Here is a 21208-nt window from a genome sequence, read left to right on the forward strand (position 1 = left end):
GTTTTTTCTTCTTTTTAAGAGTATTTCAAAAAAAAAAAAAAAAACTTTTTTTTGTTGGGTTTAACAATAAAAAAACGGCTTTTTGTAGCGATTCAGAAAACCGGAAAAATCAGTTATCCGGAATAGCGATGATCCCGATCGTTCCGCATAATCGGTTCCCTACTGTACTTTATATTGGTTAAGGATTTTAATATAAAGGATAAAGAATGATTATAATAAAAATATATAATATAATTAAAAAAGCTTATTATTTTTATATTCAGGAAACTAAAAATTAAACTGTTTTAAATAAAAAGGGAAAAATCAAATTAAGTAAAAACTTTGTTATTAATCATTCAATGAAGAATGATATATTCTTGGGGAAGGAGAGGACACATTGTTGCAAAAATGGACACATTTCACACATTTTTGATAATTAAACACATTTTTGAACACCCTAACATTATTTATAAGATATATATTTAAAACTAAAAGCTTAAGGACACAAATTTTTATAATTATACAAAGTAAATAATAATAAAACCACTAAATTTAAATATAAAATTGTTTTAGTGTGATTTTAAGTTTAAATTTTTAATGAATGATAATTTGAATTTGGAGGAGAGCCTTTTTCTTAAAGCAGAACTAATTTTCTTTTATGTTATTTAATAGAAAATATTTATAAAAAGAATTAAAACTCACCTGGAAAACTTTCACTATAATTACCCTAAGCAAATAGATACTAAAATGTTAAAAGTTAACAATATATTTTTAAATATTCCGTGACTAAATCTAACTATAATTTAAATAATATGATGTTTCATACATCCACGTATTGTGCATATCTAGTATTGGGTTGGATTGTTTAGTTTGGGTTGATAATGGGCTTGAGTTGCTATTTTTTTACTTTGTCGTTTGGTTTAGCAATGATGGCAGACATTTTGAAAATTGTATAATGTGATTTTTATGTATTAAAATAGGTTTGCCATTTTTAAATTTGTGATGATTTAGACATTAAAATCTGCAGCACCATCAGCTGAAACATTTTTGAACTATAACCAGGAATAATGGGAGGAAAAATTTATGTCCTGCTCGATAATTTTGCAGCATGAATTATTATTTTTTTAAACTTCAACAGTTTTGCTGTTATAAATACTAAAAAGCCATCAGTATAATTTAGGACATTCTGCATATAAAAATATACTAAATTATAATATAATTTCAATCTTATGTGAAAAGAAATAATTTTTACCATTTACAATAGGAAGAACACCAGCACTGCTGGAGTCAACTGATTCGAAAACTGATTGCAAAACAAAGCAGACTGTTTCAAAGTAATGTGGCTCCTATAAAAATCAAAATAAAGAAATAAATATTAATATCAGCGATAGCAAGAAATCAAACACTCATACCATATAAAACTGCTTACAATAAATGTCTTGCTACCTTGAAAGTGGAACCAAATATGGCTATCCCCAAAAATGTTATATTTTCAGTCAAAATCAATGTAATTAAAGTAATCATTAATGTTGTAAATGATAGTCAAATTTGTGACTTTCTTATAAATCTATATAATACAACCACTTAGAATAGATTTTTCTGTATGCAAATTTTTTTTTCAATATTAATAGCAAAAAAAAAGAAAGTTTTCAGTGAGTCTTCTCACCCCGCTCCCCAAACAACACTTAAAAGCTGAGTCACTTAAAAAAAAAATTTTTATTAATTAAATTTTGCTAAAAAGTTTGAAATGTCATAAAAATGTGCTTCATAGAAGTAAATGATAAAAACATACTTCAAAACAATTACAGGTCAAATATAAAAGTTTCTTGATTTAATATTGGTCAATGTATTAATTTAATTTACTTATTTAATATTTTATATGTCAATTTATTTATTTATATGTTAATTTAATATGTTTAACATCATAATTTGAAAATAATGACTTATTTAAAGAGCTCAAAATATTTTCTTAACACTTTAATACTTATAATGTAATATATTTTTCTTCGTTTGAAAGAAAAATTATTTCATCAGCAGACTGTGTAGAATTCTTAAACATTGTATAACTCTAGCATTGCCATCCCTCTCTGTACATCTTGCTTTTAGTTATATTATCGCTATTTTTAATGTCTCCAGTAAAAGGAAATCATATTCTGTATTTGGATAGTCTGCTTTTCTTTTTCTTTCCTTTACAAATTTAAAAATAATTTTTTTTTGTAGAAACTTCAACTTTCCTTACATTAAGAATTCATTGCAATTTAAGATACAAATAGTTCCTTCACATCACATGAACAATAGTTCACAGCTTCTTAATTGAATAATACAGAGAATTGAGGAAACTTAGCACAGTCTATCTCATTTATGAAAAAAGGACACATCCTTGAATGCTCCAATTACAGTGGAATTAATCTACTCTGCAGAGCATGTAAATGATTTTCAAACAATTTGTTTGGCAGACTCTCTCCATATATGAAAAACATCACTGGAGATTATCAGTGCAGGTTCAGGAAGGAAAGAGCTACAATTGAACCTATATATAACATACGGAATTGTAGAGACAAAAAAAAAAAATTTTGAATTAGAGCATACCACTTCTTTCAAGATATCAAAACTGCTCATGAAAGCATAAATAGAAAACTACTAATTGAAACTATGCAAGAATTTGATATCCTTGACAAGTTTGTTAAACTCCCCGCTCAGACACTAAACAAAACCATGCTAAGAGTTAGGATTCAGGGTGACTATTCAGAACCAATAGAAATAAGAAATGATGTTAGGCAGGGAGACAAAGTCGCATGCCTACTTCTCAAGAACATGGCATTGAAGATGATAATTCATGATTCAAAGATCCCGAGGAAACATGTTTCTTAAATCTGCGCTAATTAATGCATTTGCCTGCAACATAGACATTAACGAAAGAACACTATCTGATCAGACATTTTTAGTCCAGGAAAAAAGAGGCTATGAAAATGCATTTTATTATCAACCAAGAAAAAATTAATACATGCAGTGCACCATAATAACAGACTCTGCTATTCATTCGCAAATTGGTACATGTAAATTTGAAAAAGTCAATAGCTTTACATATCTTGGCTCCTAAGTTAATATAAACAGAAGAAGAGAATCAACACAGCCAATAGATGTTTTCACGGAATTTAAAATCAAACCTAATTAAAATGAAAATTATATTAGTTACTTATAAATGGCTTATTAAACCTATACTCAGCTACTCTTCAGAAACTTTGACAATGACACAAGATGAAAATGCTCTTGGAGTCTTTAAGTGGCAGATACCAACAGCTATTTTTGGTGGACTTAAAATTTGTTCCATTTGGCATTGATGATCAAATCTAGAAGTATACCATGCCTTCAAAGAACCTGGCATCATTTAACACATAAAAATCCAAAAAATTAAATGGGCTTGCCATGTTGTGATAATGAACAAAAAGCAATCAACAGAAAAAAATATTTTTGAGAGTGAATAATTGAAAATTCTTGAGTTGTCCAACCCTGGGCTATCATATCATTGAAGAAAAAGAGGTTTGCATTATGTAACATTTCTTTTATATATATATAATGAATAATGTTCAAAACAAATATATCTTACTTTGAGCAAATCTTCTTTTACAGTAATTTTTAGTCTGCAGCAGAACTGTTCACATGCTTCATTAGGGTGAGTTGTCGGCACAAGAGCAGAGCAACGAATGAAAGCTTTGTATAAATTAGCCCATAGCTGGAAAGATGGTTTATTTCGAAACTAATAAAAAAGAAAATTATTTGTAAACTAATTTTTATTGTATACCCACTTTTATTATACCATTTTTACAAACAGTATTACGAACTTTAATAATAAAAACCCATTAAGGATTTCATTTAATTAATACATAGCAAAAGAAAAGTAATTGATTTTTTAATGTATAACCTCATAGTTATTATTACTTAAACACATGATTGCCCTTTTAAATTTTTACAGCTATCTAAAACAAAAATACTAAAAGAGACACTTCAAAAATAAAGTGCTAGTATTTAAAAAATTATTTTAATTTAAATATTTTTTATAAAAATATTGATGTGAGATTTTATTAATTTGGTTTTTGGTTTGTGATAATGTATCTTAATGTGTGAATTTTAAATCATACAAATAAGAATCTTGATATTTAACACATTTCAAGCAGGTCTCGTAAGATTACGTTTTTTAAATTTCTACGATCCATACAAAAGTTTTAAAAGTGGTAGCAAAACTACTTTGTTTCTGCTCTCTTTTTCAAAGAAATTATCCATCCATGATTACCACAAACATAAATGATTCAGTATATATGTAATCATTACTGTAATTGCTTGTCGTAAATGTTTTTCTTTTAAATAAAAGTTATAGTTATAGTGACAAGTTTACTCCAACTTTTAAAAAATCTTGCCACCACTTTTTTGAAATTTTAATCTATAACAGCTGTAATACTATTTTTGAAAAAGTTGCCCATATGCAATGTGTTAGTTTCAAAATCGTGTGAATACGAGTATCAAAGTTTGATTTTAAAGTTGTACAGTTATTACAAATCTTGATGCTTGATTTTTATGTCCCTTGAACACGAATCATAATAGTTGCTTTAAAATTATGTCAATATGAATTATAATATTTGATATAAAGTCATGGAAACATGAAATATATATGATTTTAAATCATGGGAACACCAATCCCGATGTGTCATTTTAAATCATGTGAATGTAATTGTAAATCATGTTTGAGTAAAAACTAATATTTTTCACTCAGGAATTCGAAACAAAAAAAATAATCCCTTACACCAGCATGGCTGAAAGTCGAATGCAATAACGCAACTGATGGGAATATGATTGATCATAGCGTTAAATCAGCCGAATCTAAGCTCATTGTTTATCTCTTGTTAAGTCAGGTTATCTCTATGCTCATTGTTTATCTCTTGTTAAGTCAGGTTATCTCTTGTAATAATGCCATAAAAGCTTAATGTCGGTCATTCATCAGGAGTGGCAGCAAACTGCACTCATGAGACAATGTTTTCGTTACAGGAGAAGTCAGTTACCACTTAACTTTTCATCTACCTGCAAAATAATTTATACAAGATGCTCAGTAGCCTTTAATTGGTCGATGATTGGTCTTGATGTTTGTCAAATAAATTTACATCTCTAAAGGAGCTGAGTCTTCCCATGTTCTGCCACTACGTAAATTCACCCAACTATTTATTTAATGATGTTGTCGGGTAAAGAAGGCCCTTACCCGTCCATCAGTAATCGCAGGAAAAATGCAGCGCTAAAAAAGCGTAAAATTAAATGTTTTTTTTTTTAGTAATACTAAGAAATTTTCTGCAATAATGACAAAGTTTTGACAAACACCGTTCCCGTATATTACTCATATCTGATGATGACCACTATTATATTTTTAAAAATTACAAAACATTTCCCCAACATAAAAATAAAATTTTAAAAAATAAATAAGCATCATAATATATAAAATCACATCAGAGATTTATTAATTATGAAATAAAACAAGGTATGAATGAATGTTTGCAAAATATTCTACCTGTTGCATCATATTTATAGGGAAAATGTGTTCAAAAGGACATAACAGGACATCATACAAGCAGCTGAAATCATGCTCCCTCTTATCACCTTGATTCACTTCTTGAGTCTGTAAAAAAATGAAACTATGATTTAAAAGGCTGCAAAATACTCATTTTATGAGTCAAGTATATCATAAATTACAACCTATTTCAAAATTCCTTAATCATAATTCCATAAACAATAACTTACTANCTGCAGGTTAAAATGCGACTTTTTACGTGCAGAACCGTCAGTGGGTTAAAAGGCTGCAAAATACTCATTTTATTAGTCAAGTATATCATAAATTACAACCTATTTCAAAATTCCTTAATCATAATTCCATAAACAATAACTTGCTAAATAAAACACAAAAACATTATTTCTCTGAATAAACATACCTTTCTTTACCTGATTTGGAATTTTAATTACAAAGATGTATGTGGCAGATGTAATCTGGAAAATATGCTTTCAATACTTCAATTAGAATAGCTACATAAAGAGTGTATCCTTCAATCTAAAATTTTTGTTTTTGGATGTTTTCCTTTATCTTTGAATTTAATGTTCAAATCAAAAACATTTTGCATCCATTCATGATCAGGGGTCTGTCCAGGCCGAATTTACCACCGTTCAGCGGTACCTTCACAAATTCAATTTTAGGAAAAACAGTAGTTTCACAAAATACTTTTTCTTAAAATTGTATTTTTCTATCCCTTAAGAAACGATAAATCCATATTTTTATGGTGATTCTTTAATATAATTTTTAATTTTTCACAAATTATGTCTAAATTTTCACAAAATAGATACCTCTCAGAAAAACCTAGACAGACCCCTGATGATACTAGTTTACTTAATTATAATTATAAATCAAAAATAATTTTAAATTATTATTTAACATATTTTTTATCATTTAACGATAAAAAAAATTTTAAATGCTAGGTATAAAAAGTTGACTTTATACCTAATTTCAAAAGGTAAGAACAAAACTTGTGCAAAATGGATTGAATTGAATAATGTTTGAGACATTTTTTTTCCTTCTTATTTATTGTTGTTACTATTATTTTTGAGTATCTAACTTTCATTACTTGGAACCATTTGATCGAATTTGGTATTATTGTAGTTTTTTACCATTTAACAAAACGCAGTTTAGATTCAAAGGGACATAAATAAAAAGATTTATTTTTTCAAACAAAATTAAATAAAGTAACAATATAAATAATGAAAATAATTATTCCTAACTATTCTTTGCGTGTAATTATTTTTGTAAAAATGAGTTTTCCTATTGTATTTTTTCCTTCGATAGTATTAGGTACAATAAAAAAATTATGTATAATATACAATACAATAAAAAGCTCAAAAAATATTTTGCAATAAGTGGATGGTCTCTTAGGTATAAATCCTAGGATTAAAAATCTCAATTAATTTTCATCTTTATTGAATTAAATGAATAAGAGGGAGATGGAAATTTTGATGATGAAGCTCTGTGATTGCTGATAGCTCTGGACCCACATGAAAATACATATTTAGTGAATAATCCCCAAGTCAAGATCAAGAATTATAGTACAGATCTATAAATAGAAAAATGTGAGAACATCATTGGCTTGTCAATGACAAAGACAATGGCACTTCACCAGTGATGAAATAAACAAGACAAGTAAAAATTTATTTTTATATTGAGGGAAAAAAATTGGTGATGTTCAGTTGGTTCTCAAGATCGAAAAAAAAAAATTGGGGGGAATTTTTGGTTCGATTTCAAAGGGTTGAAAATGTAACCCGAAATCATGATTCTCTCGCAAAATGCAGCACAGTTTCACATGAGATTGTAAGATTCCTTCCGAATCCGGTTAAAAGTATGCAGAAGTCGAGCTGCAATATTTAAAATGATTTCATTAAACATGTAAAATGATTATCGCTTTCAAATGCTACGAACCGGTGGCACACCAAAATGGATTGTGGCTGAATGAATTATAAAAGTGTTGAATGGAGCAATGTGAAAAGCATGCTTTTTGGGTTATTACTGGTGAAAATCGACATGGTAAAGAAAAGAAAATCTCATTTTAGAAAAGAGAAAAATTATCACTTTCTAAAAACACCCAATGAAAAAAGCATCTTTCTGCATTTTTTTTAAAAAAGTTACACACAAGTCTTTTAACATATTTTAATATGCCAGAATTTTAAGCTTTTTTTTTATTTCAAAAACTCAAGTTATACGAAGAAAAAAAAAGCAGAAACAACTCTAAATAGTCATTTTTTAAACACTAGTGGGGATTAAATATAATCATACATTTCTTATTGCATATGGGACAGAGAATTTATAACAGCAAACATATGCAAAAAATAATAATTAATAAAAAATTTTTTTGGCCTCATTAAGGGTTCAAAAGGATGCCAAGAAAATCAAATATTTGAAATCTTTTTTTTTTAAGTTTGAGAACAGGCTGACTATGTTTAATTTTTGACCCATCCTTAGAAATAGAAAGCGTATGCATGCTCACCTTCTCAATATTTTCCAACAAAGGAGATGCGATACCAGACCACATATCAAAAACTACTTCAGAATCCATAATTCCAGGTGCAGCAGCAACTTTCAAACAGTGAGTAAATTTCTGTGCCATTGATAAAGGATTTAATGATTCACACAACCCTGTTTGTACAAGACGATTATATGCGGTCAAAAACCTAGAAAAAGAAAATACAAAAAATAAATATGATTAACTAATTTTCATTACAGTATAACAATTTATTTGTATAAGTTTACAACTGTTATATTAAATATATATACATTATACTAAATATACATGTTTTATACTAAATTTGAGAGTATTATCATACAGTTCTTTAACTAATGATGAATTTAAAAATAATTAAAATAACTACTTAAATCATACTGAGCTAGTAATCCTAGATGGTATCCTTTTTTTTAAATAAAATTCATGTGTTTAAAAATCAGTCTGATAGATATGATTTAAATTTTAAAAGCTTTTTGGGTGACAATGTAATGATTACCTGTAATATACATACTTTTTCAATAAACAAGTAAAAAATATTGTTCAATGTTAAGAGATGCAAAATTTCTCCAAAAATTTACCCTCCTTGTGATTACTCACCTTGTGATTAATTAATTGTGGTAATAGGTATCAATGGCATTGTATTATTCTAAAATATTATCCTTAGTATCCTAATATGGGTATTGTAATATGATTTTTACAATCCTAGCATCTCTAAGATTATGTATTATTATTAAAAGTGAGAAAAAGTATAGATATTTATCAACATAAATAAAGTTCAAAATAACAATTTAAAGTAAACATTAGCAATTTGTATTTAAAAAGTTTGCATTTAGTTAGATTAAAAACAAGTATTATAATCAAAATTATACCTTTTTGGAGTTTCTTTGGTTAATAAATAAGGGTCCAGAAGAAGTTTCAAAAGAGTTGTGCACAAGATATCCTAAAAAGAAAAATAATAATAACAATATATCTTATCAAAATTGATTGCTTGGAGGCAAATTTAAGTTAAAAGACATATTTTTAAGGAGGACTAAAAATAAGAAAATATATTAAATTTTTGTGACACCTAAAACAAAGAACATTGGGTATCACTTAACTTGAGATAACTTTAGATGTTGATAGAAATTTATTTTGAAAGTTGTGAAGAAGAAATTCAACACAATTTTTATTACAGCAATATCAATATTTTTATAATAATTATTAAGGGCCTGAAAGTATGTAAGAAAAAATTAGATCTTATTAAATGTTAAAAAAAACAATAAGAGCCCCATTATTTATGTAACGCAATGCATATAACAAACTATTACATTATATTTTTTTTAAAAATTTTAAAAAAGGAAAATTTTAACATTCTTACAATAAAAAAATTTTTTTTCACTAAACCAAATGCCTCATTTTTTTTTCTCCATACCTGAGATTTACGAAATCCTCCATTATAGCAATGAGATGTAAGTGTAGATCGTGGTAATTTGCTAAGACTGTCAATACATTTCTGAAATAAATTTAAACAAAAAACCTTAGAGAATAAGGATACATAATGTTGAATAATTTTATGAACTAGGTAAAGAAAATTAAGCAACACATCAAACTAAAAGTTACTTTGAAAAATAAGTATAACTTATAGATCAAAACGAAAGATTCTAAATTTTCAAAATGGGTTTAAATGCAACAAAAAAAAATTAGTTTTCTTAAGATAAATTGCTTATAATTTTAAATTTTACAACAAATGCATAGATCTTTGAGAAATGACTTTAAGAAGACAAGAATATTTCAAAACTAAATAGCTGGTTCAGATAATATAGTTTTTTTTTAAAAGAAAAAAATTGAGTGACACAACAACCACCTACAATACATAAATCCAAATGATTTTAAGCAATTTTTTTATTTTCATTTAGAAAATTTATTTTCATTACAAGAGTCTGAGTGGATTAAAAGTTTTTTTCCCTTAATTGTATGTTTTCAAATCAAAGATCTTTGAAAATATTATTTTTTAGAATGAAATGTTTCTAAAAAAATAATAAACTCACTAAACAAACTAAAGATGAACACAACTGTGAATCTGTTATATCAGAAACAAGACTTAAGAAAGCTGTAACTGCCTCCACTGGTTCTTTGCTTCGATCCTCAGCGGTAATTGATACAACAAAGAGTGCAGATTTCATCAGACACTCTATGTGGTTTGCTACAAAATTAAAAAGGTGTTTATTTAATTAGAGTGATTAAAATTGGAAACATAGAAATTAAAGGATTACAACTAATTACAGCATTAAATAAAATGTTGATTGCATATATAAAAATAAATTGTTCACAGCAGATTAAGATAATTATCAGACTTTTAAAACTTTAAAAATAATTCATTGCAGTCACTTACAGAAAAAAAAATTATTTCTAGCTTAATGCCTTTTTTCAGAAAATATTTTTTACTGGATGTGAACTATAGCATTAACTCAACATATTTCGAATTAAAAAAACTACAAAATAAGATCTACAGAAAAACGAAAGCCTAATGCTGATGCGTTGACATGAAAGTGATTAGGTTATCATTAATTATGATTTAATTCTATCATAAATCTTTTAAAACTTACTTAATGAATTATTTAAAAAAAGCCTTGCCTTTCATCGTCTTAAAAGAACAAAGGCAATTTAATATCATAACTGATGTTAAATAATAATCCCTGGAAACTGAAGCAGCAAGATATTACTAGACTAAAAACTTCATTAGCTTAAAAAATATACAAAATGGAAATAGCAGTTGACGTGTTTCAAGCACTCAAAAACAGACGCCTATTTTCCAGACCTGTCAAACGTGAATGAGAAGAAATAAAAATGATTTGAAATATAAAACGTAAGATTGCCAATCAAAATAGAATGGAATTTTTTTTTTCATTTTTTGTGGGTAACTTCACATTTTGTATTTCATATCACTTTTTCTTCTTATTCACCTCTGGCAAGTTTTGAAAATGGGTGTCTGTTTTTGAACGCTTAAAATATGTTAACTGTTATTTCCAATTATTATATTTTTGAAGGGAATGAAGATTTCAATCTATTAATATCATAACTGATAAGTATCATAATCATATTAACAATTCTATTATCCAGCACACAATGTATCTAACAATTTCACTATTTAATTTCATTTGCTAGAGGTACAGCAATATAAAAATATTATTATAGCACATATTTTATACCTAGTCCAAAAATGTAAAATACTTACACATTTCTTTAACATTCTTAAGAGATTCCAAAACAGTTTTGATTACAGAACATATCTCTTTAAAATGACGTATGATAACTTTTTGTTCTAAAGGTACTTGAAGTGAAGCTATAAAGAAATGCAGGAATTAAAATTCTGGGCTGCATAAACAAAGAGATTAAAAATTTAGTTAATTACAATGTTCTCACAAATGTTAGCTTCTACTTTTCCAACATAAATATGCGATTGTGCAGTTAATTAAAAAAAACTATTATCCTTATTATTCATTACTTAAAAAATCAATATTGTAATAGGTTAAAGACTGAAATAGAGGAAATGTGCAACAAAAAAAAAAAGTCTGACAAAAATTAGTCAGTTACAGTATATTTTAAATTAAACATTCACTTTCATTCTGATTATAAGGCATCATTCTCATTCTAATACCATGAACTAAGTAATTTTTCTTATGAAAAAAAAAAAAAGAGAGAACAATTAAAATTTATTTTCACTGTTTAATAATCCCCTTTAAATTTCACTAACTTGAATTCCAAAGGTGCAGTTAGGACATTGAACTCAATAGGACTATTATTTCTGTAAAAATTATAATATTAACTTACTTAAACTATTTAATTTTATTGCCTTTTAAATTTTTTTTTTTTTAGCCCAAGCACATTGTAAGTAAATGTTTATCCTGCCTAACAGCTCTTTCACATAAGTATGCTTCAAGTAAAATTCAATCCTTGTGGAAAAAAAATTTCTTATTTCATTATTATTGAAAATATATCAATGAAAATGAACAATTTCACTACTACTATGTTCAATAGATATAAATAATTTTATTACTTTACTCAAATTAGGTAACACTTAAAGCAGGAATGAAAGGTACAAATATATTTTACATTCAAACCTATTTTTTTAAAATAGTATACTTGTTTATGTGAAAACTAGTTATGATTACAGTATATATGTGAAAACTAGTGATGATTACATTATAGCTACAAAATGTATTTTACCTATAAAAACGAGATGCAAGGGCATAGTTAAAGGACTGAGCAAATTATTATTAAGGACAAGAGTTCTATTTCGTTGCCACCCTTCTTCAAGTTGATAGGGACCAGTATGCCTCAGCGGAAAATAAGGGACGATGCACAATACAGAACACAGAGCTACTATCATCGATCACAAAATAGTAGAATCCCTCCCAGGCCCACAACAGCAAGAATTCTTTACTTTAATCTTATTTTAAAAAAATCAAAATATCACTAAGTGTCTGAATTTAAAAAAAAAATTTAAGTCACAACAGTAAAATAACCTAACACGTGATTCATTAATTAAACTTCATTTTATGCATTCATAAAATAAAAATAAAATCAGTAAAAATGACTACATTTTTAGTTAATATTGAAACTGTTAGCAAAATTCATCATACTTACGATAAATAATTGGAGGTAATTTTTTAGGACTTGAAATTCTATTTAAGTTTGTACTCTGCGGTTGTTCTAAAATTCTCAGGAGCAGATGACAGCTTCTCTTAATTAGAACTACTTGATCTATAACAGAGAACAATTCATACATGAAAAAAAAAACTCTAAACAAATCAACAAAAGTAATATAAACACATTCACATTTAAGTAAATTTATATTCAAACCTGTCTGGAAACATCATAATAATAAGAAAAGTAGAAATCATAATAAGATTTCAGAAGTATGATCAAAATAAGGTGACAATAATAGAATATACACATATATATACCGAACAAAATCCCTTATTTTGTCTTCCATTTTTCAGAAACGTCTGTTTCCTGACACTTATAAATAAAAACAAACAAAACTTTTTTCCTTTTTTCCAAAAATTTTTTAAAAACAAGTTGCAATCACAGTAAAGNGTGACAATAATAGAATATACACATATATATACCGAACAAAATCCCTTATTTTGTCTTCCATTTTTCAGAAACGTCTGTTTCCTGACACTTATAATAAAAACAAACAAAACTTTTTTCCTTTTTTCCAAAAAATTTTTAAAGCAAAATCTTTCATACAAGAAAATATAAAAATTACATATAAAAAAAAAAAAAAAAAAAAAAACAGATTTTTCGAGGTATGCATTCATGTTAAAAACTGATTAACCAGAAAAATCTATTTTTCATTGTGTTTATATACACATATATATACATGACAATTTTGTTCATTGAATAAGTACCTGAAAAATTATTCCAAATGGGTTAACTTACTATTACAACAAATTAAAAAGTTTGTAATTAATATGTATGGTATAGTAGCTCTGATATGTTACACCTCATTAATTGTACATTTTAATATGTATTTCTTTGCTTTATATATCTCCCAAAAAACCAAATGCGTAAACAAACTTAAAAATTTCGTGATTCTAAGAATTTCGGAGAATTTCCCTCCGAAGGAAAAAAATATATATCTGAAATAATTGAATGAATGAATGGAACAAAAGAAGATAGAATTCAGTTTTATTAATTAATAATAACTTAGTTGTTTTTTATTTCAATAATAAAAAACTACATTGTTTTAAAAAATTTAAAAACTAAGTGCAAAAAATTATAAATAATATTTACTCAAGATATGTTTTTTTCTCTTTTTTTTTAAAGTATAAAAAATTTGAAGTAGTGTACAGTTGTCTTTTAAAAAAATCAAAATTTAACACGTTTTTAACTTTTCCAGAAGAAAATATAATTTCATAATTTTTTTACTGTAAATAAACTTACATCTTTAAATTTGAAAGTAAAAAAAATTTATAAATTGAATCAAGTCCATTATATTTAATTAAATTTTCTGTGTTAAATACACCTTGATTCTGAGTATGTATAGAAAAGTAATAGAGCTAACAGAGAACCTAAATTTCAGTTATGAAGTATGGAATGGAAAAATTGAAAATAAATTGAATTCAATAATGAATTTTCATCTAAACTTTTTCGACTGATTATTGCACACTTAAATGAAAGAGAAAGAATTCTTTAAAAATAAATGCAAAGCTTTGAAACAAAAATTTTAAAACATAATATAATAGTTTACATAATAGAAATAACATAATTTATTTCGAATCAGTTATAAAGTTATAACTAGTTGCATTCACGGGAAAGAAAAGTTTAATTTCTAAAAAATTTATTATGGGATGTAAAAAATTACACATACTTGATTTTGGGGCTGTTTTTTCATGTGATCCAGATAAAGTTCTTCCCATTGCAAAATCTAACAGTGGGATACATACCTTTAAAGAAAGCCAAAAATTTTCATTATTATTTTAAACTATTAATCAGGCATAGATTTAAGGCTGAGAAAATCCATAAATATAATTGCTTAGACAAATATAATAAAACATCACAAAAATATACTGTAAACTAGAAAAGTCCTTATAAGAGAAGGAAATATATTGTATATTTAAGCATAATATATAATATATATGTATAATTATATATAATAATAATGTAATAATGCATAGAAATACAATAATACAAAATTTTTTATGACAACTTTTTTCTTTAAAGCTTCTTTAATAGTTTAAAACTTTATGGATCGTCTAATAATTTTATTTGTTCATCCTTTGTATACAACTCAGAGTTTATAGCGGATCAAAGAAAAAAAATCAGAAATTTATTATACGTATAGATAATAAAGACAAGAATAATAATTTTAAAAAAATTCGGAATTACTTTGTTAGAACAGAAAGCTTTAAGGATTTTCAGTATAATTTTATTTATCTGAACTCATAATACTTTGAGATGAATATATAGAAAACTATATATTCATCAACCATAAAAAATAAAAAAATGAAGTTGGGAAATGATAAAGCATATTTTTAGATAAGATAAAAGAGGATAAACATAATAGAAATAATTTTTTTTATAAAAAAAAAAGATACGACTATAATTAATTCAGAATTTATTCTTTCTCAATAGATAGTTCAAAGATATATAATAATTTCACATGAAAAAAAATCCATGTTAGTAATAATTCATACAAATGAAAGTAACCTAAATAGCACCAAAGTCTTACTCTTATAAAAACTAAAATCTAAAACAAATAAAAACCACCTCAGTAAACCTAGAGGAAAGGTTATGAGATAAACTCCATGCCAGATGCCACCAAGTATCACAAATCGCTAAAGATGTGTTCTCATTACACCGAGAAAGATTTTTGAATGGTTTTAGGACAAAGCGGAGCTTTTTGGAGTCATTTAGAACATCTAAAAATAAAAACATTAAATAAACAAACTACCTAAATTCAAGAAACATCACATTTAATTTCTTAATTGTCAGGCTATTTGGCTAAATGAGTATAAACACTTTCCAGCCAAGTTAACAGATATTGGGAGCAAACATTGACATTGGTCTTGCTAATTTAATGACGTACACGCATATCACTGTTTTTTTTTCCTTTTCTTTTTTTTTTTACATTGCACTTTTATTATGTATTGTTTCAATTACAAAGAAACATTTTTTGCTTAAAAAAATTATAATAAATAAAATTACATTTTTAGCTAAAAGCTGTGACTTTCTTACAATGCATGGATAATAAATTTATGTATTCATGAAACAAAAACCCTTTAATCACAAAACTTAAAAATAATCATAACCAAGAGCAATCATAAATTATGCTTACAAGTAACTATAATTTATAATCGCTAGAAATCATGATTTTCAGTAGCTATGAATAAGTATTATAAAGCCTCAAGTAAGTATAAAACCCTATCGAAAGAGCTCCCTTTTTTCAAAGGCGAGGAGAATTTAAATATGTGAAATATAGTGTTCTTCTTTTGGCGAGAATTCAAAACTGGCATTCCATAGTCAAAAGTTAACTGGCTCACCATTTCATTTTTTGGTTCACTATGATTGGAAGCTTTTTAAATTAATTTGATTTCTTTTCTACAATATGTCAAATAGAGCCACAGTGGCTCAGGGAATGGAGCATTTGTCTCCAAATGAGGGGCACTAGGTTTGAATCCTAGAGGTAATTGGTTGATATGAAATCTGCTCTCAGCTCGCACCAGCAACATTGCTGACATAGTGGTAGACAGGTCATGGGTTAGGACCCCTTGCCAACAAGCTAACCATGAGAAATTTCAAGATTTTCCTACCAATGTAAGGCAAATGCAGGTTAGTACCATCAAATAGTCTTTCATAAAGGCTAGCTTGTCCTGATCCTGTATCCAGTAGTTCCCTTGTCTTCTGGGTTAGGTTCATGACTACAAAACTGCAGAGTTGAACATTGATAGTCGTAAACTCAGAATTGTGTCAGCTGTTCAATGATGGTTATAAAATAAAATGCCTACGTTCACTTTCTCCAGATTCTCCATTTTGCTTCAATTTTTTTTCTTCTTTCCCTGAATCTCAGGATCAAACTCTACCAGTCCGCTTTACTCTCACTTTGCACATGACAACTTCTGATGGGAGACTATTACTAATTTTTCGATATCATTTACAAAAATAGGACTGTTCATCTTTTATTATATCATATAATTTCATAAACATCAGTAAAAATATAACTATACTTTAAGGATATATATATATCATTAGAAACTGAAAAAAAAAACAAACTTGAATAAATGTCTAAAAATCATGACACTAATTACAGTTCATCACGTTAGAAATTTCGCAAAAGTAGATAAAAAGAAATTTTAGGTTGACTAATTTTTCTTATCACTTTACACCTTTAATTTATTATAATTTTGATAATTAACTTAAAATTATAACCTAACTATAATGTTAAATCAGGTCAGTTAATAAATTATATAATGTAAATTCAACAAATATTTTGGTAAATACAATAGCAAGAATACTTTAATCATTATCTGATATAATTTTTCATTTCTTACACGGTCTCCATCTTTTTTAAGAACTTTTTCGACTCTTTTAAAGAGGAAAAAATCGTTTAAAGTCATTATTAGGTTGATCTGCATGGCATAAATTTCGTTGAAAAATCACAACTTGGTCATTAATAAAATAAGCTCTCATGTATACTGATCTAATATCAATTCTCATTTTTAACGTCCCTCAATTGTAACTGGCATTTTGAAAATTAGCAACAGTATGATATTGTTTGCAAGTAAGATTAGCTTTTACAATTTAAAGTCAAAGTTATTTTTAAAAAGAAAGCACATGAAAATACACTTTATTCCTTAAGTTACGAACTTATTTCAAGAAAGTTTTTATGTTTATCTTAATTATTTTTTAGGATGAGTAAATTAACAGGGATAAAAAAAAACATTACTATTCTGTTTATTTATTTATTTACATTTCATGTATCTTGACTTAATTTGCCCTCACAGAAGCAACTGGGGAATATCAAACTTTTGAAGTATGTGTTTTTTGTGTCCTATCAATACAAATAAATAAATGGAAGGGATGACAGCACAATGTAAATTTATAATGATAATTAATAATGATGTCAGATTTCACGCAAACAATTAATACAAAAAAGTAGAAAATATTAATAAACATTCGAAAAAATATTAGCAATTGGTAGGAGGAAGGGTATACACCAATTGGCAAAACAATTTTAAAGCTAAAAATTATCCAAATGCTACCAATAGAGATCAAGAAATTTTTGTTGATTTTAGTGCCATGTAATACTAAAATATATATCAATATAAATGTAATTATTAATTGTAATTTTTCTATGAGGTGGAAAAAGCACATTTTTGGCAGTAATTGTAAAAGTGGTAATATATTAAAACTTAGAAGACAATAGCTATGTATTTTAACTTGCAACTCACTATGCAAATTATAAATAAAATTATCAAAAAGAAATCGAAAGACTTACTTTCATCCAGAGCAAAATTACTAATCAGACATTTCCAAACTAAAAATGCTGTTTTGCAAACATCATCTGAAGTAGACTTGAAACCCTTTTCTATAATTTGAAAAAATGGAGTCATCAAAGGAAGATTTGAATGCAATGTCTGAAAGGAAAAAAAAATTGGAATTGAATGAAAGAATGTAGTTTCAACTTCTGAAAACTGTGATTTTATTTTACACAGGGTACGAAGCCAAATTATTCAACAAAAAATAAGCACCTTTTCAGCACTTTTCAAGCACTCAAAAAATATTTTTAAGCACTTAAAAGAAATATCATAATTAGACATGGCTGGAAAGTTTTTGACAATTGGCGGTTTTATCTTGTTTGAACCGTCATGTCGGGGGAAAAAAAACAACCTTTTGGTATTTTTACTATTGTCAAAAATCATGAAATTTTGAATCATATAAAACGAATGACGTTTTCATACGCTACGGATTGACAATACGCCGGAATAGATTGGGGTTGATATAATTGTGAAAACGTTGAATAGAACAATGAGAACTGTGTCTTTTTTCATAATTCGAAGAAAAAATCAACAGAGTAAAGGAAAAATCTCAATTTGAAAAAGGGAAAATTAAGCACTTTTTGAAAACCCCTAATGAAAAAAGCACCTTTAAGGACTTTTAAAAAACAAAAATCGAAAATAAGCATCTTTAAGAACTTTGTCAACACGCTACGCACCCTGTTATCTTTTTACAAACAATAAGGAGTTTTAAATATAGAGTCAAAATAAAAAGGAAAATCACACTGTAAGGGTACCTTTCCAAGACAAATGACAATATGCTTCCACACTTTAAGGCAATATACCTCCTGTTTATCTTTAAATAATTCCAGCAGATCTTTACAGTAATGCTAGAAGAAATACAAATGTTATTAAATAATTACCAGAAAAATTAAAATGCATAATTTATTTAAAGAAATTCTTAATTTAAATTAGGTAATAAATGAGTGATAATATGGTCCCTATAACACACATAATTATAATATACAATGTAAATCAACAAATCTCTTATGATTCAAAAAAATGACACGTTATTGGTAATTAAAAGCAAATTTGAATAACAATTAATTTTATGTTTAAAATATTCAAAAAATATTTTTAACTAAGAATTGCCTTTAAGAATAAACTCACTACAGACAAAAGCAATTTAAAATTTTGTTAAAGAGAAGAAAACAAAATCAGTGCTGAATTATTTTTACAAAAATTATAAGTATGAAATAAGTCAAACATTTTTCTTTTTCTTCTTTTCAAAAAAAATAAATAAATACACTGGTTATCATAAATTAAGGAAAAATCACAAAAATAGCGATAACTCTTTCAAAAGTAAGCCAAACCGTGCAAAATTNAATTTAGAATATTTACAACAGAAAAATCCATAATGTTTTGTTGCCGAGTTCCAATCAAGCAAATTTTTAAATCTAAGAAATAATTTAAAATGATGTACACTTGATAACAAAATTATAAATATTGAAAAAATTCTTAATGCCTTTATAATTTATTATTCAAAGAGAGTTCTCGCAAGGGATGTAACGAATAGTGACTTAGCCAAAACACCATATATCGAATATTCAACGGCCAAATAGCAACATTTTTAATAATAAATATTATTTAATAATATTTTTAATAATAAATAAATATTATTTTTATATATAAATAAGTTTAGTCATTAACAAAAACTAATCAAAACTTAGATATATTATTGGTATGGGGTAAAGGGAAAAAAACTATAATATAGATATACATTATAAATGAGTAAGATAAATAAAAAACTAACAGCTATAAAAAATGAAATTGTAAAGTTGAAAGAAAGAAAGAGAAAAAAATCCTCTTAATTCGTAAAATAAAACTTTAATGCTAAAATTAATATTTTCCAGGAAGAAAAAAAAACATCCATAAAATGCTGAAAGAAATATAGTTTATCAGAAAAGTTTTAAATTTCCACGCTATCAGAAATATGCCTAAAAAAGCAAAAAATTATACATAAGGGCTAAACAAAAAATAAAAATAGATCTTAATTTTTTCAAGAAAATTTTAAGTCTGAACATCTCAGTTTTCCTATTTCTGTTTTTTCAAGAAAAAGAAAAGCAAAAAAAAAAATTAAGTCTCATACAAAACTCTCTTAATTGATGCATCATAATAAGGATGCCCAAATAGAAGCCAAAACAAAAATTGTACTTAATTTTTAAACAAAAAATTTTATGTTAAAAAGCTTAATGTTACACTTGCAATCCCACAATTCATTGAACCCATATTTTCAATAATTTATTTAAGAAAAATTCGCTTTTTAAATTTAAACCTTATTTGTCAAATTAATACAAAATAGAACACACTGTTATAAAATTAATTCTTTGCCACTCTTCAAAACATATTTTTCAAAAAAAAACTTTCGATTGAAATGATAAAAAGCTTATGACTTACTTCTTTTACTAACTTCAGTAAAGTGTTACAAAATATCCCATTTTCAGAATATAATATCAGTTTAGGAAACATATTCAATGTTTTTTCTGCCACCTCTCGCACATTGCAAGATTTGTGAACTAGAGGCAAAAATATTAACTTGGCAATAGTTGGCATGAATGTCGAAAGATCTGCTTCATACTGCTTAAAGAATCTAAAATAATAAGAAAGATAGCATTTTTAAAGTTGCATCATAACATATTAGTGAAATGACGTAACATATAAGTGAATTTTATGACAAGATTGATATACAATTGAAATTAGATTCAATTTATATATGAGATCTATTACAGTAGAGACTCAAAAAATCAGGTCTCGATTTTTCCGAATTTTTAATAAATCTCAGTTTGTAAAAACAAATTAGTTCAGTATTGAAAGAATGATCAACATTAAAAAAAATTACTACTTCTGTCTTACGAAGGCATCTTAATCATCAATAGGGGCAAATGATTCTCATCTTAAAGAAGAACTAAACTTTGATGCGATTCATGCAATGTTTTTACAGCCTCAAAGAGGCATACTTTTAGACTGCAGCTGTCTACATTTGTTTCTACAAGCCATGGAAGGAGAGAAAACCTTGTAGGAGATTTTTTTGGAAAAATTACTGCAATGAACAAATATCTAAAAATCATGGTTACAATGACACCTAAAATATTGTTGCTTACCCCTATA

At 26.5% G+C, this 21208-nt stretch overlaps 1 protein-coding gene across 1 annotated transcript in view; it reads right to left on the reverse strand.

The window, feature by feature from the left end:
* Positions 1-21208, reverse strand: part of LOC107442904 (telomere-associated protein RIF1) — a gene marked incomplete in the record, with an annotated part of 71971 nt that overhangs the window by 33680 nt on the left and 17083 nt on the right. Inside the window, 14 exon segments of the mRNA XM_071179623.1 lie at positions 1232-1325; positions 3587-3736; positions 5531-5638; positions 8043-8226; positions 8927-8997; positions 9469-9549; positions 10085-10239; positions 11272-11379; positions 12684-12800; positions 14416-14491; positions 15315-15466; positions 18043-18181; positions 18838-18930; positions 20498-20690. Coding sequence (XP_071035724.1) covers positions 1232-1325; positions 3587-3736; positions 5531-5638; positions 8043-8226; positions 8927-8997; positions 9469-9549; positions 10085-10239; positions 11272-11379; positions 12684-12800; positions 14416-14491; positions 15315-15466; positions 18043-18181; positions 18838-18930; positions 20498-20690 — 1721 coding nt within the window.

The sequence above is a fragment of the Parasteatoda tepidariorum genome, chromosome 4 (assembly GCF_043381705.1).
Source record: "Parasteatoda tepidariorum isolate YZ-2023 chromosome 4, CAS_Ptep_4.0, whole genome shotgun sequence".
Taxonomy (NCBI): domain Eukaryota; kingdom Metazoa; phylum Arthropoda; class Arachnida; order Araneae; family Theridiidae; genus Parasteatoda; species Parasteatoda tepidariorum.